The sequence below is a fragment of the Nicotiana sylvestris genome, chromosome 4, assembly GCF_000393655.2.
Source record: "Nicotiana sylvestris chromosome 4, ASM39365v2, whole genome shotgun sequence".
In the NCBI taxonomy this organism is placed as follows: domain Eukaryota; kingdom Viridiplantae; phylum Streptophyta; class Magnoliopsida; order Solanales; family Solanaceae; genus Nicotiana; species Nicotiana sylvestris.
The window spans coordinates 114025764-114042726 of NC_091060.1; the positions used below are offsets into that span (position 1 = coordinate 114025764).

The 16963-nt window shown below is 36.9% G+C and overlaps 1 protein-coding gene across 3 annotated transcripts; it reads right to left on the bottom strand.

Moving 5' to 3' along the window:
• Window positions 1-14649: 14649 nt before the first annotated feature.
• LOC104220477 (uncharacterized) lies at window positions 14650-16754 on the bottom strand. 3 transcript variants are annotated; one of them, XR_709523.2, is made up of 5 exons: window positions 16543-16754; window positions 16360-16461; window positions 15796-15908; window positions 15523-15624; window positions 14650-15058 (listed from the first exon to the last, which is right to left on the bottom strand). XR_709523.2 is itself a non-coding variant. In XM_009771355.2 (5 exons), the coding sequence occupies exons 2-5, from the start codon at window positions 16454-16456 to the stop codon at window positions 14928-14930; spliced, it is 429 nt and encodes a 142-aa protein (XP_009769657.1). In that variant the 5' UTR covers window positions 16457-16461; window positions 16543-16754; the 3' UTR covers window positions 14650-14927. The 3 variants fall into 3 exon arrangements, 2 of the variants coding, with proteins under 2 accessions (XP_009769657.1, XP_009769658.1); XM_009771355.2 differs by having other exon boundaries at window positions 15796-15894; XM_009771356.2 differs by having other exon boundaries at window positions 14650-15072; window positions 15796-15894.
• Window positions 16755-16963: the final 209 nt, after the last annotated feature.

Genomic DNA, 16963 nt, shown 5'->3' on the forward strand with positions numbered 1-16963 from the left:
CCATTAATTCTTTAAAATTTGAGATATATGATTCATATGTGTAAAATAAGGCTCGCGGTCAACACGTAATAACAATTTGTAGAGAACCTTATCAAGAATATTTTTGTGATTAGGGATACGTTCGCGTAACCTGATTATATTTCTAAAAGCAATTCGGATTATGCGTTCGCGCAACTTCGATCGAATATTTAATAAAAGGGATTCCTCGGAGAATATCATTATTAATTTCATAAAACCCCGAGATGTGAGGTTCACTACTTAATTATACAAAAAGGGCGAATGTTTTTGATTTTATTTAAGCACAATTTCGAAAATAATTGTTTTAATAAATATATTATCTATATTATCGTGTACACGTGCGCGTGACACAACTCCGCATGTTTTTTAAAAAAATATATAATTTATAACACGAATATACGTACGCGTGATTCGATTCAAAGAAGGGTCTTTAAATATAAATAGAAGCGGTAACAATAAAATCATGTAATAAAAATGTATTTTACAAATCGAGATAATTAAAGCCAAGAATAAAAACAGTTAAGCGACCGTGCTAGAACCACGAAAAATGCCTAACACCTTCTTCCGGATTAACAGAATTCCTTACTCAGGATTTTTGGTTCGCAGAATAATAAACAGAGTCATATTCTCCTTGATTCAGGGATTAAAACCGGTGACTTGGGACGCCTTAAAATTCCCAAGTGGCGACTCTGAAACAAACAAACAAATCCCGTTTCGACTGTCCTTTAATTGGAGAAAACTCCCTTGCACCCTCGCAGGGCAGAAAAAGGAGGTGCGACAGCTCTGGCGACTCTGCTGGGGATTAACCCAGAACCACTGGTTCAGGGTTCAAGAATTCGAGCTTAAAATAATTGTTATAGTTGGCTTTATTTATTATCTGATTTTTTTACATGATATATGCCCAATGTGCTAAATGACACTTTTACCGCTTTAATATTATTTGAATTATGAATATATACAACTGCTACGAAACCCCCTTCTTTCTGAGTCTTCTAAATTTATGGTGCACACGTGCGCGTGGCCCACCTTTCTGTTAAAGTCATACCAAATAAGACGAAGTTGGGACAAGTAACTAGGCCGGGTAGACTTTCGTGCTCCCGGTACGTTGCCCCCGCTTCGGCTCAAACTGTCCGTTTGGGTAAGCCAGGGCTAGATCAATATGCCTCAGGTTTTTTCACTTAGAATAACTCAGCTTCATGCCGGATCCCTAGTAGGAGCGATTGTTTGCATCACGTGCATTTGACTTTGGAGACTCAACACAGGGGTTGGGTCTGTCTAGGACAGGTGTACCAAAAAAAATGACCATCCTGATGCATCTTACTTGCTGCTACTTGCGCATTTATTTGATCCGGATTTGTGTGTTGACTGACTTTTGAATATCATGAATAATATTTTAAAATTGAAAAAGAGAAATAGCGGTTAGGGAATTGACTGTTTATTTTTGAAAAAAAAAACCAATGCCCAAATACTGTCAAAACTCTGCCGAAATTTTGAGAAAATGAAAAAAAAATGTCTTATTAGTTTGTTTTATTAAAACCAAAGAAAAAATAGAAAGAAAAAAAATCGTTGTTTTGTCTTATTTTTCAAAAAAATAAAAAAAATATATATATATATATAAAGGAAAATAGTTTGTCTTCCCCTGAAAATGACAATGAAAAAGAGTCTTACTTTTAAAATAGTTTTTTTATTCGTTTCTGAAAAATTCAAAATAATAAAATAAAAAGAGTCGCGTTGAAAGTGGTTTTATTATTTGTTGCAAATATATATATATATATATATATATATAAAATCCAAAAAGTTTTTCTTTATTTCCAAAAATGTATATATATCTTTATTTGTTGCAAAAATATTTGTCCTGCCAAAAAGTCTAGAAAAGTTTTTTTTAGACTCCCAATTTTCAAAACAAAAAATCCAAAAATATTTTCCATTATTGACTTCTTTAAGAAAGTCTTTTTAATTATTAATATATATATATATATATATATATATATATATATAATAAAATAAAACAAATTCGAAAATATTTTCCTTCTCCTTTAAAAATTGAAAAGAAAATTCAAAATTCAAAAAAAAATATTTTTTTTTAGAAAGCATTTCATTTATTAAAGGTAAAAATCCAAAAAAATATTTTCTTTCTTCTTAGAATAAGAAAAAACAAAAAAAAACAAAAAAAATCTTCCTTTTACTTTTGAAATTCTCAAAGTTCAAATCAAAAGAAAAGGAATTCTTAGAAGTCTTTCTTTCAAAAAGAAAATCAATCAAAAATTCAAAAAAAAATATATATACTTCATTTCTTCTTTCAAAGCAGTTCTTTTACAAATTCAAAATAATAATAATTTAAAATTAGTTTACTTACTTTATTCATGACCTGCCCGAACTACGCGGGTTTGATTCTCACCGGATGTGAGATACGTAGGCAACCCTCATCGGGTCCAACCCCCATTTTTGCTAAAATAGCCAAAAACCAATAAATAAATAAATAAAAAACGTGTCAAAATTTTAATTTTGTCATAAATAAGTCGGGCAGTGTCCAGCCTCCCCTTTTGCTAAAAAAAAATAGCCAACAAAATATGTCAAATTTAATAAAGAAGTCGGGTGACGCTGTTTTGTCAAGACACAGCCGAATGTTCCCGAAAGGGACGTCGGAAGGTTGACTTTGCATAAACAGCCACCTTTTGGGTCATGGTTAGGATTTTGGTCCAGTTGACCCACACAGCCTTAAAAAATCTTCGTCCTCGAGGCGCTGAAGGGCCGTGATTGCAACACCACGTTTTCATTATAATTTGAAAAAAAAAACAAAGAGTCAGCGGTCAGGTGAATACCATTTGAATTTTTTTAGTCAAAAATAAGTCAAGCCAGCTTCGGCCGCGTCTTAAACCGTTCTTGCCGAAATAGCCTCAGAGTATCTTTCAGTTGTCGAAAGGCTATTTTCGTAAAAGAACGGACAAGTGTGTAAAGTGTCATAAAATAATCCTCTCCGGCCTCAAAATTTGGACGGGGCCACATTTGCAAAAATAACCGTTTGGTTGCATTTGTCAAACGGAGAAAGGAAGCTGGCCGTTTGTTTTGGAGTTTGTAAAACTTTTGATTATAATATGTGGGTCGTTTGATTTTCAAGTTTGTAGGTCATTTTTAAACCTTTGAAACCCAATATGAAAATTGAAAAAAAAATGATTAGTATTGCTTATCTTTTATTGGTCCGAACTACGCAAGGTCTGATTCATGCGGGGTCATGATACGTAGGCAATCTCCATAAGATTCGACCACCACACAATAAAATATATATAAGAAAATAGAATAAAATAAAAGTGAATAAAATTTTCAAGAAAGCTGGGACGACACAAGCAGTCGAGCAAATGCATAATAGAAAGGGGATATTTGTCTAGGAGCATTGCATCTCAACGTGTAATTATATATGTGTTAAATTCTCAAAACTAACAAGTTTGTTCATTTTCAGAATTCAAGCAGTTAGTTTCTCTAAAGAGTATACTGGCATATTATCATTATCACACGAGATCAAAAGGACCAATACCCGAAAGTATGTCTATCCCAGATGTTGACACAGGTATTGAGCTAGAGGAGATGGATGTCGGGAAAATGAAAGAAGAGATGTTTAAACTCAAGCAGCAAATGGCTGAGATGTACCAAGCCTGGTCTACAGGACAGTTACCCCCATCTTACCCAACTAACCCTGCTCCATCAATGACCAAAACTCAGGATAATATTACCACTGAATTATCCCCAAATTTCCCCATTTACCAACACTACCAAGGAACCACCTCTCAGGCACCGCAGTCTCCACCTCCGAAACCAGTTTCATACTTTCCTCCACCTGTGACTCTTGTTTTCGTAGCACCTCCCCGGCTACATTCCACAAATCTCCTAGTGAGCCTACATTCCAGGCCCAGGACAACCAATATTACCCCCGGAGCCCACCCTCAAAGCCTCCGAAATCCATTCAACTACTCCTCGTTTTGACCTCCCAACCGAAAGTGACAAGCCAGCCAAAAATGCTTAACAAGAAGAGATGTTCAGGAAGGTCAAAAGTCTAGAACAATCGTTCTAAGACATGCGAGGGTTAGGTGGGCAAGTTAGTGTAGCATACAAGGATTTGTGCTTGTTCCCAAATGTACAATTACCAGTTGGTTTCAAGATGCCTAAATTTGACCTATACAATGGGCACGGCGACCCAGTAGCCCACTTAAGGGGTTTCTGCAGCAAGATGCGAGGAGCTGGAGGAAAAGACAAATTATTGATGGCTTACTTCAGTCAAAGTTTAAGTGGATCAGCTTTGGAGTGGTATACACGCCAGGACCATGGGAGATGGTACACCTGGGATGACCTAGCACAGGCATTCGCACACCATTTCCAATACAATCTGGAAATCATCCCAGATCGACTATCTTTGACAAAATTTGAGAAGAAACACAATGAAAGTTTCAGAGAGTATGGCTTCCGGTGGAGAGAACAAGCAGCAAGAGTGGATCCTCCTATGAAGGAGAGTGAAATGGTAGACTACTTCCTCCAAGCCTTGGAACCAACTTACTATGCCCATTTGGTTTCAGCGGTTGGGAAATCATTCAACGAGGTAGTGAAGATGGGAGGTATGGTGGAAGAAGGCCTCAAGACAAATAAAATTATGAGCTATTCAGCAATTAAGGCAGCTACTCAAGCTATTCAAGGCGGGGTAGGAGAAATCGGAAGAAAGAAGAGAGAGGAAGCAGCGGTAGTTGATTCAGGAATTTGGTCGGAACCCAGAGGTTCACCGCCTTACTATAATCAACAACGACCTCGCCAATCAACTTACCACCACAATTCATCCCAACACTACTATCACCCTTCAGAGCCACATTCTTCCATTAACCAAGCCCAAACATACACTCAGCCTCCGGTTCGCTCGCAATGGCGCGCGCCGGCTCCCCAGGACACACATACACCACTGCAAAACACCTATTCACCACCAAGAGCCTACAAGAACATTCACTGAATTGGGGGAAACCTATACTGTCGTGTTCCACAAATTAAGGCAGTTAGGCTTGTTGAGTCCTGTCGAGCCCAGATTGCCAAATCCCTTTCCCAAAAATATGGACCACTCGGTAAGCTGTGAGTATTGTTCGGGGGCTCCCGGACATGATACCGAGAAATGTTGGAAGTTGAAACATGCAGTACAGAATCTTATTGACACCAACAAGATTGAGGTTCAGACACCAGAGGCACCCAACATCAATCAGAACCCGTTGCCGGCACACCTTGAAACCCACATGATTGAGCTAATGCACGAAGGAGGGAAGCTAAAGAAACCCTCACAAACAGTGATGATGATCCGTGTCGGTTCAAAAGAAATGTTAACCAGTGGGAAAACGGTGGTATAGTTGGAAAAGGTGGATGACAAGCCAGTTATGGTGTTGGGAAAAGGGTCCAATGAGGCAGATGTACAGTTTGTGGGGTTGAAAGCAAAAATCAACAATTGAATGGCTACTCCTCTTCCTATACGAAGGGAGTCTTGGTAGTGGGCTCTGATTTTCTTTTTTGTTGTCTGGATTATTCCAGGGTTGTAATCCAAATCTTTCTTGTGCTCGCCAAAGTGTGAAACCTTGCTATCCCGTATTTTAATAAAGTGAAAGTTTTTTTTCCCTCATTCCTTATTTTGTTTTAATTTTTTTTCTTATTTTTCTCTTCTGAACAGTTCTCTTTCTATTGGTTCTAATGACATGGCATGCACGACGGATCTTCAACCTAGTCTAAAAAAGAAATCAATCAATCTGATTTCGAACTTATAGTACAAGATTGTGATGATAAGTCGGAATACGATAAGGATGAAGCCTTCAGAAAAATTAACAGAGAGTTGAGCCAATTTGAAAAAAAAAAGAAAAAAAAAAAGAAAAGAGCCCAACTCAAATGACACGGAAGCCGTCAATCTAGGGGATGCGGATGACATCAGGGAAGCTAAGATAAGCATCCACATGGAACCAAACATCAGGGAAGAACTAATCAAAGCACTTACTGAATTCAAAACATTTTGCATGGTCATACGACGACATGCCAGGCTTAAGCACCAATCTAGTGGTTCAAAAATTGCCCACTGACCCGGCATTACCCCCCGTCCAGCAAAATTCAGGAAGATCAAAACCAACGTGAGTGGGAAGATTAAGGAAGAAGTGACCAAACAGCTGAATACTAAGGTTATTCGGGCCGCTCGATATCCTGATTGGTGGGCTAATGTGGTGCAAAAAAAAAAAAAGGAAAATCCGAGGTATGTGTTGATCATCGCAATCTAAACAGAGCAAGCCCGATGACGCTTTATGATCCACAGATATCGAAGGGAAATGCGTCGACATGGCTATCAATTCTGACGCAGTTAAGAGATATTATGATTTCTGGTAATTGTAATTGTTGTTTGTTTGTACTTAGCATTTATCAGAGAATGAAATGACGGAGGCAATTCTTTCTTCTATCCAAACACTTTGACCTTTGCTTCCCCTTTTGAGCCTTATTTACTCTTTCATACCCCTCTTTTGGAATCAGTAATGAAAACGAAAAAAGTAATGATAATAAGAAAAAAAGAAAAGTCAAGAAAAAAAAAAGGAATGGGAACTACGTTGGACCTGATTCCTCAAAGAAGGATACGTAGGCGCCTCACGGCTCGGTCATAGTGTAACATAGTGTGCATAAGGTAACATAGTATGACAAAATAAAAATCCCCGAGCAAGAAAAAACTGGGGCAGAAGTTGGCGCTTGTAATTTTGTCAAGAAAGTTTGATTCCAAGAGTTGTACTATTTTACCCCTAAAAATTATTTTTGAACTTTGGATACCCTCTTCTACTTTCAGCCATACACAAAAACCCCTATTAATGTCCAAAAAAGACCTCTCGATCAGTATCTGAGAAATGCTAAGTCAATTCAAATGGAAGTCGGGAATAACACTCTGATCCCCAGCAAAGAAGAAGATCATAAGCTGAAAATGAATTGATAGCCGAAAGAATCCCCAACAGAGAGAGTCATATCGGCAGCACTCCAATCCCAAGCTGAAAAATAAAATAAAATAAGAAAGTCTTATCGGTGAAAACCTTCAGAGGCACCATAAGGCGACGGGAGTTGAGAGAAATGAGAGAGTCTTATTAGTGAAAACCCCTCGAAGGGAACTATGAGGCGACAAGACAAGATTGGTGGGAAGGATCCGCATTTGGCAAAGAGTTGAGTGCCTGTTTATCCCCAGCAACATGAGGCCGTCTGGAAGGTTGATTGATACAAATAGACTGGGTTGATTAATCCGGAATGCGCGACATGATCGTTGGAATCGGTTATATCATTCAGATAAGTTCTTTTCTTTCCTTTTCCCTAGCATTTGTTCAGAAAGACTTCTTCTTTTTTCTATTTTTTTGAAATCATCACTTTTTCATTTCTTGGTTTAAATGACTTTACCTTCCCAGCAGTTTGTTTTTGAAAAGGATTTTCAGAGCTTACTACCAGTTGCCAAAATGATGCTAAGCAAAATGCGAATAGGACACGCCAAAGACAAGGCGATAAAGAGAAAAGAAGTTGGTCGCAAGACCAAATGATGAAAGGGGCCTAGATCCCAATAGGACCAAATTTCCAAAGGAAGTTGGAGTAAAACAGGAAAACAACAGTTGAGAAAATTGTGGACCTAATTCCAAGAGGGCCCCCGGCAGATCATCGAGATGTAGGAGCATCCCCGACAGATTTTCGACCAAGTTCCAAGAGGGTTGGACAACATAGAGTGGGGAAGGGAGAAAGGGAAAAACCATCTCAGTAGGAGTATCATAACCAACCACTGGTTTTTTTTAAACTAACAAATTTTGTTTGGTTTGAAACAGGTAAAGGGAATGGCAGTGAAGACCATAAGGGAAAATGCAAACTGGGGCAGAAAATTTTCTTTTCAGTTAGAAAATTTTCTGGAAATCAGGTACCCATTTGGGGAAGAATAAAGATAGCATCAAGGAAGTGGTCTTTGAACCAGGGTTGCCCCCAACATAATAAGCTTCCAATGGAGGAAGTTGATCCCCAGCAGACAGAACAAAGAGATGACATTTGTGCTCAGAAAAGCAAAGAGCCATTATCCTCCCCAGCAGCTTCCAGAAGAATGAAGCATCGATTCGAAGGGATAAAATTCCCCAGCAACGTTATCCTCAACAAAGTTATCTCAAGAAGATAACACTTTTATCCCCAGCAGTGTTAAGAAAAAAAAACAACAACAAAAAAAAATTGAATTTGAAGGAGGGAAAGAAAGGAGACTCCCCCAGTGGTATTATCCCCAGCAATCAGGCGTCCACCTGGAGAACAAGGAAGAGCAACGGAAGTATTAGAAGTCAGGCGTCCACCTGGAGAACAAGGATGAGTAATGGAAGTATTAGCAATCAGGCGTCCACCTGGAGAACAAGGAAGAGCAATGAAAGAAACAGCAATCAGGCATCCACCTGGAGAAACAAGGAAGAGAAATGGAAGTATTAGCAGTCAGGCATCCACCTGGAGAACAAGGAAGAACAGTTGAAGTATTAGTAATCAGGCATCCACCTGGAGAACAAGGAAAAACACCAAAACTGGGGCAGAAGATTTTCTGCCATTGTCGAAAATTTTCTCGGACGAACGAGGAAATCAATTCAAGTTTTAAGAGATAGCAAGACAACACGATTTGAAGAAAAACAGTCGGAGGTAAGACAATTCCAAGATTTTGAAAATGGGATCATCCGCCCTCGAATAGGATATTTCGGGTTCATCCGCCCTAGAATAGGATATTTTGGGTTCATCCGCCCTCGAATAGGATATTTCGGGTTCATCCACCCTCGAATAGGATATTTTGGGTTCATCCGCCCTCGAATAGGATATTTTGGGTTCATCCGCCCTCGAATAGGATATTTTTGGGTTCATCCGCCCTCGAATAGGATATAATGGGTTCATCCGCCCTTGAATAGGATATTATGGGTTCATCCGCCCTCGAATAGGATATTTTGGGTTCATCCGCCCTCAAATAGGATATAATGGGTTCATCCACCCTCGAATAGGATATAATGGGTCCATCCGCCCTCGAATAGGATATTTTGGGTTCATCCTCCCTCGAATAGGATATTTTCGGGTTCATCCGCCCTCGAATAGGATATAATGGGTTCATCCACCCTCGAATAGGATATTATGGGTTCATCCGCCCTCGAATAGGATATTTTGGGTTCATCCGCCCTCGAATAGGATATTTTGGGTTCATCCGCCCTCGAATAGGATATTTTGGGTTCATCCGCCCTCGAATAGGATATTTTGGGTTCATCCGCCATCGAATAGGATATTTCGGGTTCATCCGCCCTCGAATAGGATTTTATTTTAAAGTTGTTGAAGTCAGGAGCCCGCCTGAAGAGAGGAATGACGATTATTTTCAAAGTTGTTGTTGAAGTCAGGAGCCCGCCTGAAGAGAGGAAAGGCGTTTTTAAAAAATTGTTGAAATCTTGCCAACCTAAAGAAAGGAATGGCGATGTATTGGTTGAAGTCAGGAGCCCGCCTGAAGAGAGGAATGGGGATTATTTTCAAATTTGTTGTTGAAGTCAGGAGCCCACCTGAAGAGAGGAATGGCGTTTATTTCTAAAGTTGTTATTGATGTTGGGAGCCCGCCCAGATAACAGAGGCATACATATCAGTCTTTACATTTCAGTTGTTGAAGTTGGGAGCCCGCCCATATAACAGAGGCATACATTTCAGTCTTTAATTTTCAAGTGCTGAAATTGGGAGTCCGCCCAGACAACAGAGGCATACATTGCAGTCTTTACATTTCAAGCATTGAACTTGGGAGCCCGCCCAGATAACAGAGGCATACATTTCAAGTCTTTAATTTTCAAGTATTGAAGTTGGGAGCCCGCCCAGATAACAGAGGCATACATTTCAAGATCAAGTCAGAGGACAATAAAACAGAGGGTTACAATAGGAATCCCCAGCAGGAAACAATAAAATTCCCCGGCACCGGGAAACAGAAGGTTGCAACAAGAGGTCACAGTACAAACTCAAGTACATGTGTCAAAAGAAGAAAAGCACCGGAAGAAATGCAAGCAGACAAGGAAGCAAGGCAACAAAAACAAATTGTACTCTAGCCTAGCTTCTTGTTTTCTTTTAAGCATGGTGTAACAAGGAGATCGGTAAGCAGTGGTAATAGCATGCAACAACAGTAACAATGCAGTCCCACGGTAGTCCCAGCTACCAAAATTTCCCGAACTACATTGACCTAATTCCTGTTTAGCCCAGGATATGTAGGAAACCTTTGAAGCAAAGGTTCGGTCAAATCTTTTTCAAAAAATGCTTCAACGGAATACTCGGATGGGCAAAAATCGCTCGCTTTATCTTTGCACAAAAACCCTTCATGTCTTCGGGCAAAGAGGGGCAGCTGTAAGCACATGATTTTTGCCCTGTATGAGAATTACTCCCAAAAAATTCAAAAATAAAATGATTTTTCTTTGGTGTGCAATTTTGTGAGATTTTGTGATATTTTGGATAATTATTTGTATTTGTCTGTGTTTGTTTATTTGTTAAATTAATAAAAAATACAAAAATATGTCGCATTTGCATGTATGATTTAATTCTATAATTGTTACTAATTAAATTTGTTTACAAAAAATTAAAAATTACAAAAATAGGCATCGTTTGCATTTTTAGCATTTAATGTCCAAATATACAATTTTATGCTTAATTATTACTTAATTGTGCGTTAATTGTTATTGGGAGTTAATTTGCGCTTTTATAACTTAATTTAATTCTTAATAATAGTTTAAGTATTTTTATAATTTAGTTTTAGAGAAATAAAAGAAGAAAAAAGAGCGAAAATATAAAGAAAGTCGGAATTGGGCCTCTTCTTCGATTTCAAGCCATAGGCCCAAAAAATGGCCCAATCTTCCCTACGACCCAGTCCATTTCGAACTGGGTCGACCCAGTCCATAACCCAAAAGACCCAATACCCCTATCTTGCATTTCAAAGACACAAAACAAAAACTAAAAGAAGAAAACCCTAAAATCTAAACCATCCGCCCCCCTCTCCTATCTTCTTCTTCTTCCTCCAAAGCTCCAACCAAGCATCCATGGCTGCCCTTTACCTTCTTCTTCGACACACCCTCATCGTCCAAACAGCTGCTGCCCAAGCACTTCATCTTCTTCGTCCACCATTGTTGCTCTAGTTCGTCGTCGTTTGGTCGAGCTTCATCTTCTCCGGCAAAACAGTCCGTCGTCGCCACCAGTTGCTTCTGCTTGTGCGTCGACCAGCCCGTTGTTTGTTCCTTCTGTTGTTCGAAGCCCCGTCGCTGCCGCTTCTGTCTCAACCAAACAACCAAACGAACACAGCCATGGACAAGCTTCGACGTCGACTATGTCGTCGTCCATGGTTGTCCGCGCTGTGCTGCTGCCTATCGCCGCCGCTGCTGCTGCCTGTCGCCGCCGCCGCTGCTGTCTCGACGTCGTGCTGCTGCTGCTCGTCGCAGCAGGTGTTGGACGGACTGCTGCTGCTGCTCGTCGCGGCAGTAGCTACGGGCTGCTTCATCTTCTCTTCGTCTTCGTCGTCATTTGTTCGAGCTTTGGTCGAGGCTCGGACAGATTTGTTTACAATCAAAGTTCTTCGTTGATTCATCTCCGGTTAGTTGTTTTTGAGTTTTATTTTGTCCATATTTCGTTTTTATATTTCTAAAAGTTAAAATCGTTAAATATTTGATTCTTGTTTTGTTCGTTGTTTATCGTTGAAATCATTTTTTCTAGTTTGTTCATGTTCATGTGCTTTGTTAAAATTAATTTTCAGATTTCAAAATAGAAGTTTAATTAGTTGTTTTCATGTTTATTTCATGTTTGTATTATTGTTTAAATGAATATTTGTTAGTTTAATATTAGTTAGATACAAATTGAAGTTTAATTAATTGTTTCTTCAATTTGTTTCATGTATTTTATGTATTTTCCGGAAATTGTTAATATTGTTAAGTTCAAGCTTAAGTTCATAATTGTTTCTTCTTAGGTTTTGTTTTGTCATTTGCCTAAAAGAATTTAGTTGTAATAAGGGAAGTATGTTGGTTTTAATCATTTGAATCCATCGTTTTTATTTTTAGATTTAATTCATGTTCATATTATGTTTGTTTGATCTTGAATCCGAAATGTGTATAGTTTGATTTTTTGTTTATCATTTATGATTATCTCTTGAATTTGTCTCATAATCTTGTTTAAGTTTAAGATAGGAATTGTTTGTTGTAATGTTGTTAGAGTAGTTGATTTTAAGTTCAATATTATTGAATTTAGAAATCTAAATATACTTGTTTGTTGTTGTTGTTGAATCCGAAAATAGGATTGTTTGTTGCTAAAATATTGTTCAATCAAATTTTAGTTGTTCTTTGTTGTTCAATTTGTGTTCATGTGATTTGTTGTTGAAATGTTGTTGAAATCATGTTCATGTGCTTTGTTGTTGAAATGTTGAAGAAATCATGTTCATGAAATTTGTTGTTTGAACATTGTTAGAAATTAATCATATTGTCTATATTTTGGTTATGTTTGATTAAATGATGTGTTATAGCTGATGGGTAGTTTGGTAATTTGTAGTACGTTCAGGGGTAGTTTGGTAATTTCAGTAAGGTCGTGAGGGGTAGTTTAGGAATTGTACATTTTGTAATTGTTTATTTGAAGCATGGGGGACAAAATAAAATGGGGTGGTTTGTGATATGGTTATTTAATATAAAGGGGGGACAAGATTTAATTTAAAGGGGGAATCTTGTATTATTTTAAGTGAAGCATGGGGGACAAAATGAAATGGGGTGGTGTGATATGTTTATTTAATGTAATGGGGATGAGTGGGAAGATAATGGGTTGGGTAGAGAAAAAGTATTGATTTAATTGATTAAAAGATTTATGGGATGTGATTATATATATGAAGTCTTGAACACAAGACAAGAGAAACAATACAGAGAGAACAGAAATAGAGAGAGATACGAAAAAAAATACACACACAGATAGAGAGAAAAAACGGACAGAGAATAGAAGAGAGAAAAATTCCGAAAAATATTTAAGCTTTCAAAATAAAAATAAAACTAAAAAAAATCTACTGCTTTCTTTCTTTGTTTGAAATTAGTATTAATGGTTGTTGTTTCATTTAAAGCTTAAAGCTTTTGTTTTTGGGATTACTACTCCACCGGTCTGTTACTGGGTTGTTACTGTTGCTGGGCAGTTGTTGCTATTGTACTGTTATTATTGCTGCTGATTCTCATCATCATTTTCTTTTGCTTCCAATATCAGGTACATATCTGTAAATTCATGTCATGAAAAGCTTCAACATGGCAAGTAAATGAAGTTTGGAATTATAAGGATGTCTTCTACTCATTTAAATTTTATTAGTTTAAGTTTCAGTTTTGTTTTAATTGGTTAGTATAGTATTATACTTGACATGATAAACTGTTAACTAATTAACCTTCTGGAGTAGTAAATTCCACGATAATCTTATATGTTTTGAGGACTAGTGATGACATTTACTGTTTGAATTGATAGGGAACATTGCAGAAAATTGGCCATTAATTAAATCTTGTGATATTGTTAGCTAAGTAAAGAATAGTACGGAAATACCCAGAAATTACATTACTAGCTTATTTTGTCAAATATCCAATTTTGTTTAAGGCTAGATGATGTCGTCTTATTAAATCAATTGGTAGATTAATTCTCTTTATTAATAACAAATGGCGTAGTTAAATCAACTCATTTCTTTTAATGTATGAAATAATGTCGATGATTTTTTTTTACAAAATATAGAGTTAGTGTTTGCAAATATTCGCATAGGCAGAGAATAAGAATTGGTTTATTTATCTCAAACTCAATCTTCGTAATCAAAAATCAACTAAATAATTATAACTTTGGACTAAAACAAATACATGAGAAGGACATGGGATTTATAAACAAATCGTGGCATTTTATGTAAAAGATATATAGAAGAAGAGTTCGCCTTAAATGAAACAATGAAGATTCTGCAGAAACTATTAATTTGTTTATCATTTTAAGTTCTTTCCCAATTTTATACACCATTCGATTTATGGACATCCAAATGTTGTATCCACAAAAAATGTTAGTTTTAGATACATATTGTCTGTTTTCTTCTTCACGCCATTAATTCTTTAAAATTTGAGATATATGATTCATATGTGTAAAATAAGGCTCGCGGTCAACACGTAATAACAATTTGTAGAGAACCTTATCAAGAATATTTTTGTGATTAGGGATACGTTCGCGTAACCTGATTATATTTCTAAAAGCAATTCGGATTATGCGTTCGCGCAACTTCGATCGAATATTTAATAAAAGGGATTCCTCGGAGAATATCATTATTAATTTCATAAAACCCCGATATGTGAGGTTCACTACTTAATTATACAAAAAGGGCGAATGTTTTTGATTTTATTTAAGCACAATTTCGAAAATAATTATTTTAATAAATATATTATCTATATTATCGTGTACACGTGCGCGTGACACAACTCCGCATGTTTTTTTAAAAAAATATATAATTTATAACACGAATATACGTACGCGTGATTCGATTCAAAGAAGGGTCTTTAAATATAAATAGAAGCGGTAACAATAAAATCATGCAATAAAAATGTATTTTACAAATCGAGATAATTAAAGCCAAGAATAAAAACAGTTAAGCGACCGTGCTAGAACCACGGAATTCGGAAATGCCTAACACCTTCTTCCGGATTAACAGAATTCCTTACTCAGGATTTTTGGTTCGCAGAATAATAAACAGAGTCATATTCTCCTCGATTCAGGGATTAAAACCGATGACTTGGGACGCCTTAAAATTCCCAAGTGGCGACTCTGAAACAAACAAACAAATCCCGTTTCGACTGTCCTTTAATTGGAGAAAACTCTCTTGCACCCTCGCGGGGCAGAAAAAGGAGGTGCGACAATTATGTCGGCTGACCTTGTTTCACGGTAGGCACTATCATGACCGGGTCGGTTTTTGGGTCGTGACACATGAAGTGCGGCATGTCCAGCGCATTAATAGCACAAAGCTTCATCTTCGATTCTCTCGTATTTTCTGAAATGATGAATCTGAAATTAGATCAACTTATTAATTTAATTAGAGTAATTGGGGAGCACAATTCTACTAGTACTATACATTATTTTCCTGTAAAAATGTCACATTCTAGTTAATGTATTTTTTTAATGAGATGTAGAACTATAAAATGAATTCTTAAGAAGGGTGTGGCAAGGTCCATACATTTTATTTAGGAGCTTTTTTATAGTATGGTGGTGGCATGAAGTGCGGTATGTCCATTGCGTTACTAGCACAATGCTTTATCTTCATTTCTCTCATGTTTTCTTAAATGATGAATCTGAAATTAGGTCAACTTATTAAATTATTTAGAGTAATTGGCGAGCACGACTCTACTAGTAGTATACATTATTTTATGGTAAAATGTCACATTCTAATTAATGTAACTTTTATGAGATGTAAAACTAGAAAATAAATTCTAAAAAGGGGTGTGGCAAGGTCTATACCTTTCATTGATGAGCTTTTTGTATAGCTTGGTGGTGGCATGAAGTGTTGCATGTCCATTGCATTAATAGCACAAAGCTTCATCTTTGATTCACTCATGTTTCCTGAAATGATGGATCTAAAATTAGGATTACTTATTAATTTAATTAGAGTAATTGGGGAGCAAAACTCTACCAGTAATATCCATTATTTTCCGGCCAAAATATCTAATGTAATTCTTTATGAGATATTGAACTAAAAACGAATTATCAAAAAGGGTGTGGCAAGGTCCATACCTTTCATTGATGAGCTTTTTATATAGCCTAGTAGTGGCATGAAAGGCAGCATGTCCATTGCGTTAATAGCAAGCTTCATCTTCAATTCTCTCATGTTTTCTAAAATGATGGATCTGAAATTAGGTCAACTTATTAATTTAATTAGAGTAATTGGGGAGCACAACTCTATCGGTAGTTTACATTATTTCCTGGTCAAAATGTCACATTCTAATTAATGCAATTTTTTATGAGATGTCGAACTAGAAATTGAATTCTTAAGAAGGGAGTGGCATGATCCATAACGTTCATTGATGAGATTTTTTGTATAGCTTGGTGGTGGCATGAAGTGCGGCATGTCCATTGCATTAATAGCACAAAGCTTCATCCTCGATTCTCTTATGTTTTCTGAAATGATGGATCTAAAATAATTTCAACTTATTATTTTTATACAGTAATTGGGGAGCACAATTCTACTAGTAGTATACATTATTTTCCGGTAAAAATATCACATTCTAGTTAATGTATTTTTTATGAGATGTAGAACTAGAAAATGAATTCTTAAGAAGGGTGTGGCAAGGTCCATACCGTTCATTGATGAGCTTTTTGTATAGCCTGGTGGTGGCATGAAGTGCATCATGTCCATTGCATTACTAGCAAAAAGCTTCATCTTCGATTTTCTCATGTTTCCTGAAATGATGGATCTGAAATTAGGTCAACTTATTAACTTAATTAGAGTAATTGGGGAGCACAACTCTACCAGTAGTATACATTATTGATGTGCTTTTTGTATAGCCTGGTGGGGGCATGAAGTGTGGCATGTCCATTGCATTAATAACACAAAGCTTCATCTTCGATTCTCTAATGTTTCTTGTAATGATGGATCTGAAAGTACGTCAACTTCTTAATATAAATAGAGTAATTAGGGAACACAACTCTACCGCTAGTATACATTATTTTTCGGTCAAAATGTCACATTCTAGTTAAAGTAATTTTTTATGAGATGTAGAACTAAAAAACGAATTCTCAAGAAGGGTGTTGCAAGGTCCATACCTTTCATTGATGAGCTTTTTATATAGCCTGGTTGTGGCATGAAAGGCGGCATGTCCATTGTGTTAATAACAAGTTTCATATTCGATTCTCTCATGTTTTCTAAAATGATGGATATGAAATTAGGTCAACTTATTAATTT

Excerpts from the sequence above, each read along its gene's own strand:
- LOC104220477 (XM_009771355.2), bottom strand. The coding sequence starts at position 16,456 with ATGAGAAAATCGAAGATGAAGCTTTTTGCTAGTAATGCAATGGACATG. Across the intron at positions 15,895-16,359 it reads AAAAAGCTCATCAATGAACG|AAAACATGAGAGAATTGAAG; the intron begins GTATGGACCTTG and ends CCATCATTTTAG. Across the intron at positions 15,625-15,795 it reads AAAAAGCTCATCAATGAAAG|GAAACATGAGTGAATCAAAG; the intron begins GTATGGACCTTG and ends CCATCATTTCAG.